General features: G+C 42.8%; 1 protein-coding gene across 6 annotated transcripts in view; it reads left to right on the forward strand.

The window, feature by feature from the left end:
• The window catches only part of LOC101851329 (ankyrin-3), a 19810-nt gene extending 12748 nt beyond the window's left edge, over positions 1–7062 (forward strand). For all 6 annotated transcript variants that reach the window (XM_005092541.3, XM_005092540.3, XM_005092538.3 and 3 more), the window contains exons 8-9: positions 1734–2671; positions 4550–7062. In XM_005092541.3, coding sequence (XP_005092598.1) covers positions 1734–2671; positions 4550–6321 — 2710 coding nt within the window. In that variant the 3' untranslated portion in view covers positions 6322–7062. The remainder of the gene's footprint in view (positions 1–1733; positions 2672–4549) is intronic.
• The last annotated feature ends 360 nt before the right edge of the window (positions 7063–7422 follow it).

Raw genomic sequence — 7422 nt, forward strand, 5'->3', positions numbered from 1 at the left:
TTAGACAGATAAACAAGAACGTGTTTGTTTATTTGTTTGAGTAAAGAGAGCACACATGATTTAAAAAATGTTTGCTCTTAGGACAATGTAATGTCAGTCAGTCTTGAACCCCAAACGTCATCACTAAGCACAAAAGTTAAATCTATAACCAAGGAAATGACCCATCTCTTGAAGTTTGTTCACACATCACACTCTTGTTCCAGGAATCCAATGTAAACACAGCAATTTCACTAAAATATTCAATAGGATAGCCTAAAAACACTCAAAACGGTCCAGTGCGTCCCATTCAATGTAAGATTCTTGTGAGTCACCCGACGCTGACGGCAATGACTACTTTCGTTTTTCTCTTTCTCCCGTTGCTTCCGCTGTTCTGGGGAAGCGGGTAAGGGGAAGTCACTCAAGAAAACAATTATATCCGGGCACTGTTGATGATCCGTTCAAAACAAAAGTAGGCTAAAATTCGGACTTCCGGCACGTCGCAAAGTGACGCCAATCACGGCGAATGTTAAACAGCCAACCGAAATTGTAGATCTAGGAACCCGATATTCCTTTCGCACATTGCGGCTTTTGAAGTATTGAATAAACGACGAAAAGCAAAAAGATTTAACCAGCTATGGTGATTCTACTGAAAAAAATAATGGTGTTTTCTGAAACACCTAGTCCATGACGACACGACTGACGCACAAGTGATCCGAATTGTTCGTTTATTTGCAAACAAATAAACCGTTTTCTTGAGCCAGTTAACCTTTCTCGATGACAAATAGCATAGGATCAAAGCACACGTAAAAAAACCCCCACCCAAAAATACTAAATTTTGGACATTCTTGGAAGTTTGCATTGGTGTGTTCAAAATGACAGTCCAGAAATCACTGAAAAACTAACATTTTTGGCACAAAATTTGCAAACTCAAGATTGTAAAGCTGACATGGGGTCTGAAACTGCTAATGCAGGTTCTACATCCTTTGGGTTCTTGACCCCTTAATTCACATCTGTAAGGATCAGCCGTTTTTCTTTGACCGAGGAACCTTTATGCTTATTTTGCTTCTCCGTGTTTCTCTCTCTACTAACTTCACCTTGACCTGACTTTGCTGAACGCTGGCAAGTTTTTATGTACTGTTTAATCTCTGTTGAAGAAGAAATGTGCTAACACATGAGACTACAATGCTGAATATGTGCTCTCGCACAACTGAAGTGTATAATGTGTCAGCAAGATCTACCGCTGAAAACTTCTATGACGTACACAATAAACAAGTCCCTGGCCTCCGCTTTTGCCCTCTGCTTGCAGAGAGGTTGTTGGCTTACACTCGAACCATGCCCCCCTCTCTTTTTCTGTCTGTCTGTTTGTCTGTCTGTCCATCCATCTGTTGTCTGTCCGTCTGTCTACTCTGTCTGTCTATCTGTCTCTCTTTCTCTCATAGCAGCTACTTTGGTAAACAAAGTTTGTTGCTGTGTTTGATTAGATCTACTCTCGCTGACGCCAATTCTTTTCAGTGTATATGAATTGTTTATGCTATATGCGTCTTTTGAATGTAAGGAATATAGAACAAATTCAGGACAAATCTTTTCACTGCAAATGTGAGCAAAATTTCCCGTGAAGGTTATAAGCCTCTTTGTTCAGTGTTGTGTTCTTATATGCGTTCCCTTGTAAAGTCATGTTTTTTTTAAATTTTTCGTTGACAGATGGTCTCTTCCCTCCCCCGTTTTTTAAACTTATTAGGCTATTTTTGTTTCAGGAAAATTTCGACTTCAGGCAAAACCGAAGTTGTTTCAGGAGAAAAAGTCGAGATGGAGGAGACACTGATGGAGGCTGTTGCTGGGGGCAATGTGATGGGAGTGGAGGCCATTCTGAAGGAAACTTCGGCTGGCAGCTCCGACAAGGAAATCGAAGATGATTCAGCTCAGGGTGTGCTCACAACAGCTCTCTTCTCTGCTGTGCGTCTTGGCCACAAGCGTGTTGTTCAGCTATTAGTCAAACATGGTGCTGATGTTAATGCTGTTGACGCTGAGGGTATGCCTGTTTTGCACGTGGCTGTGGAGAGTCGGTTCCCTGACCTGGTCAAGTTCCTCGTGAAGCGTGGGGCGAGGGTGTCAGCCTTGTGTCCCGCAGGGGATTCGGTGCTGATGGCCGCGGTAAAAAGTCGTCAGCCAGTTGATCTGGTGCAGTTCCTGATTCGCTCAGGTGGTGCAAACGTCAATGATCAGGATGCTAGAGGCGTAACGGCTGCTATGATTTGCTTAGGGCATTTCGACTTTGACATGTTGAAGCTACTTATCGACAACAAGGTGAATCTCAATACGGTTGACAATGCAGGGGACACTGTGTTTTCCTTAGCGGCCTCGAAAAATGTAAGGCAAATGGTGGAACTTCTCACATCAGTACATTCAAGGAAACCCTCTTATCTTCTGCTCCGTGCCATTAAGATGAACTGTGTAAACACTGTCAGCACTTTGCTTGACTGTGACTTTATGGATAGGAATGTCAATTCAGAGAAAGGACCTAGCCCTCTCAACTCAGCCCTGTCCAAAGGCAGGCTTGCCAACTACAAGATTGTCAGCGAGTTGCTGTACCACGGGGCGGACCTGGAAAAGGAAGACCAGGATGGGAATCGCCCGTTGTCCATCGCTGCTGCCAGTGGACGGTTGGACTTGGTGGAATTATTGTTGAGTCGAGGTAAGATGAGATTTATTTATATGTTATGGATAATTATTGGTTTCATGACTTATTGTTGGATATTTGATAGTTCATATCGGTTGCCTCTTCCTTCTCTGTAGATGAGCATTCTCCAGAGAAGTCACAATGGTGGATTAACTTCACAATTTGAATTTAAAAGATTGCTTATCCATTCAGTGTGCAAGGTTTTAATGGGGGCCCTCGTGGTCGAGAGGTATGGTGTTCGCCTCTCATTCTCTAGGTCTTGGGTTCGAAACCTGGCAGCAACGGGAAAATTTTCTTCTCAAGAAAAAATTTTCTCCTTTCACATCCTTCCCTGCATTCTCTAGATCTAATTAAGTTTTTGTCTTCTGCTTTCATCTTCACTTTCTGCACTCCCCCCTTTTCCCCCTCCTTCAGGCTCCTGACTCTTTCTGATGTCTTTCTTCTGCTACTCCTTGGCCCCTTCTTACTGCTGTCTTTCAGCCACACCCCTGATCTTAGGGTAGGTAAGATCTAACACCTAGGCTTTTTGGATAAGGGCAAAAAAATCTCAGAGGTCGCATGTGCAAGTTGCGCAAGATAAAGATCCCTTGGTGGTCCTAAAATCAATGAGAAGTCTTCTGCTGTCACCTGTGTAAAATTCAAAATTGATTCCTACCAAACTAAAAATTATTAATGTGTCCCGTGCTCTCGTATGACCTTATACTGTTGCGAAAGCCGTAAAACACTTTAAAAAGGTTTTTAAGTACAGTGAGACTACCAAAAATCTCTTTTACGGGTGAAATGTCGACATTTATTTTACAAGTGCTGTGTTTCAGTTGATGGGATCAGAGTGCATTGTTCCCTCCACCATCATTATTATTATTATTATTATTATTATTATTATTATTATCATCATCATCATCATCATCATCATCATCATCATCATCATCATCATCATCATTATTGTTAGCTTAGTTGGTATCATGCTGGGATGTGGTGCAGCAAATGACCCTGCTTCAAATCCAGACCTACCATACCAAGTTCTCAGACTCAGATGAAATTAAAGTCCTTCAATTTCTTTTTTGCTTGTTGAAGAACTTGATTTGCTTAAAGTCTGTTGTTTAAAAAAAAAAAGAATTCCGTTTCAATTGGTCATACATAACGTATCAGAAATGGTGTGAAAATTCACATATTTATTTGCATGTGTTTGCAGTACACGTTTATTTGCCTCTGTCGGTTGGTAATCCCATTTTGAAAAACTGGGGTTCAAGAGACTCTGATTTTTATTTTTCTCCCTAACTCCTGTCCTATTTTCGGGCAGGTTTTTATGGAAAACTATTTTAGTTTTAGGTCATGGAATGGTTGACAGGTCAGCTAATCTCTTATTCTTTTTTCGAAGTTGGGTTATTTGAGATGTGTTCAAGGCTTTCTACCAACTTGAATGGAGATGTGGGTGGTTGGAGTGCACTGCTGGCAGGTCCTACTTCAGTACTTTCCCTGTGTTGTTCCTGTCTGTCTGTCTTACTTTGTGTTGATGTGCTTCTTGCTTCTTTTTACTCAAACGAACAAGTGAATCTGAGTTCTACGTCATATTTTGAGGTCACCTGTCATAATAACTTTATGATGTTGAAAGGGGTTATGCACACATACATATTTACCAATTAATTATCATAGATATAATTATTATTTTACTTATCATTATTAATATTAAGGGAGTGCTTATTTAGGCCACATATGGCCTAAATAAGGTAAGGGAGGGGGGTTTAGCTTATTTGGGCCACAGTGTGGCCTAAATAAGGTCACCCTAATATTAATTTTCATTATAATTAATATTTATCTTGTTATCTTTATTTTTACAATCAGTAAGAAATAGTGTTATTTTTATTATTCATATTATTGTGATTATGATTTCAGGTGCAAAGATTAATGCTAAGGGCAGCTTGAAAAACATGACTGCTCTGATGTGGGCAGTGAAGAAAGGCCACATGAATGTGGTGGAGTGTCTGATAGAACACAAGGCGAATGTCAACCTGCGGGATGATTTTGCATGCACGGCCTTGACCTATGCCCTAGGGGAAGGGCGGCTTGATTGCGTTCAGCTCCTGCTGGCCAAGAAAGCGCAGGTTCACAAGGCAAAGGATTTGCAGGTCGCTGTGGTCAACGGCCACACGGAAGTGACGAAGATCCTGCTGGAGGTGATGAACCCACGGGAGCTGAATTCGGGACTGCTGTTTTCTGCAGTGAAAGACGACTGTGTGGAGATTGCAAAGTTGTTGATTCAGTATGGAGCCGATGTTAATGGGGTCAACACCCTGCGGGAGACGCCTCTTATGGTGGCGCGCACTCGGGCAATGGCTGTGCTCCTCATAGACAAGGGGGCTTGTGTGAATTACCAGAGCCCATTTGAAGGGAAGACGGCGCTCATGGAAGCGGCGAATTCCAGCAACCATGTTGTGTCAGTCTTGATTGAGCGGAAGGCTAATGTGAACTTGACAGATTCCGAGGGAAACACTGCCCTGATTTTAGCTGCTCTTGGGAATAACCCAGATGCTGTGCAGATGCTGTTGGCTGCTGGGGCTGATGGGAATCTAATGAATAAGAGGAACTTGTCAGCCCTCATGGCTGCGGCTCAGAGAGGTCTTAGGTTGGCTGCGGTCAGGTCTTTGATAAAGAAAGGTGTGGACGTAAATGCCAAGTCTGCTAAAGATGAGACTGCTCTGATGTATGCTTCCCGGAACAGGAACTATTCCATTGTCCGGCTTCTGTTGGCGCACGGAGCGAAGGTCAACCTACAGGACCTCGATGGGAACTCAGCGCTTATGATGAGTAAAACTGCCCCAGTGGGTGAGATGCTCATGTCTGCAGGGGCGGAGGTCAATCTCCGGAACCGGGATGGGAAGTCAGCGCTGATGTTGGTACTGGAATCGATTTCCACTGACTCTTCTCTAGTGGAGGGACTAATTCGGAACAAAGCTGAAGTTTTTGTGCTCAATGCACAAAAGACAAAATCTCCTCTATCGAGTCTCCTTCGCAAACAAGTGTTGCTCCCAAGTGATTATATCTGTCTCCAGGAGCTGCTGAAGGCTGGCGCAGCGCGGATGGGTGCACCCTACCACTGCCCGGCGGCTCCGCTGGTCAAGTTCATCCTGGTTGACAAACCCAGCATCGTCCAAGGCTGGGTCACATCGGGTGCGCCTCCTGCCATGGTGTGCAACCACTGCCTGGTGAAAGAGCGCTGCTGTACTACGGCTGTCTCCACCCTCCTCCAGTGCTGTGGTGTCAGCGAGTTGTCTCCCTTTATGATGGCCTTGGTCTGCGGAAACCTCAAAATTGCCCAGTACCTTGTTGACATTTGGTTCCTCACGCCGTCCGACGTTAACGGGCCCGTCATGCAGAAGGGCATCCGGAAAGTATTGGAAAAACTAAATCAGCCAAAGAGTGTGGAGTATCTGGACCAGTTTTTTACAGAACCACCTCCACTGGTCCGGCTCTGCTTTTTCTCAGTGCTGCAGTCGGTCAAGAGTGGGCCGGAGCGCGAGGCGTACGTACGGGGCACAGGCCTGCCGCAAACCCTCCAGGATCAGCTGTTGTTTAGTCCACGCAATTCCAAATTTTCTCTTGAGGGCCCAGACTCTGATTATACCTCTTTCGCTGCTGTTCTCAACTACAGACCTCATGAGGTTTAGAATGAAGTAACAGATTTGAAAAAAAATACAGTCAGGGACAGATAACATGGCAATGGAAAACTTCAAATCCAACGATAGCTCATACAACTTGCCATTCTCCCACTGATATCTCTTTTATTTTTCGCTGTACGGTCTACCTAAGTCATGGATGTGTCAAACACATGTGTTGAATCCCCAACATGAGTTGTCCGTGCTGGATTGTAGTTTAAAGAGGAGTGATGAATTGAGTTTTTTTAAGCACTTGTGTGGTAAATTTGGTTTTGTTTGTTTAGAGTTATTGATAGTTTGTTTTAAATTTTGTTTTGATTGAGGGAATAATAGAATATTTTTTTTATATATTCAGAATTAATTAATAGGATTTAATATGGTTTTTAGAACAGTGTGATAGATTGTACGGTTGTTGTTTATAGAGGTAGTGACATGAAAGACAGTGTGTGAATTCAAGTTGCTCTAGAGTGGCATTCTAGATTTTGTAACTTTTGTTTAGATTTCAGTAAAAATCAAGTAATTAGTCGTCTTATGAAACAGTATCCAGTTACTTAAACTTTTAGTGTCTTTAACGGAGGGAGGGAGGGAGGGAGGGAGGGAGAGAGAGAGAGAGAGAGAGAGAGAGAGAGAGAGAGAGAGAGACCATATAATGCACCTGTTGTTGTTTGCATTATTGTAAGGCATTTTGAGCACTTCCCTTGTGGAAATGCACTACCTAATTAAATATTGAGTTAATTGTTAAAAAAAAAAAAATTACATTATTCATTATGTAATGTCTATGTGTGCTAACAGTCTGCACCTGTCACATGAACTAAAGTTTTTAAAGCAGAGTAATTGCACAGATTGTGGTTTTTGGGATCCACTGTTTTTACATTCCAGAAAGAACGTAAGGTTCAATGACACGTTTTCATTTCTTAGGAAGTAGTGGTTGGTCAAGGAGTTGGGCGGTAGGAGCTCCAACAGCCCAAAATGTCTATTGACTATTTATCTTGACCCATGGTTGTGGTATTCATGGAGGCCGAGTGTGATGTGATATATGAAGCAGATGGTGCTCTGATGTTAAGCGTGCTGACGGGTAGACTTTGCAGAATTGATTTCAGTGTCACTTTTTTA

The sequence above is a fragment of the Aplysia californica genome, unplaced genomic scaffold (genome assembly GCF_000002075.1).
Source record: "Aplysia californica isolate F4 #8 unplaced genomic scaffold, AplCal3.0 scaffold00048, whole genome shotgun sequence".
In the NCBI taxonomy this organism is placed as follows: Eukaryota; Metazoa; Mollusca; class Gastropoda; order Aplysiida; family Aplysiidae; genus Aplysia; species Aplysia californica.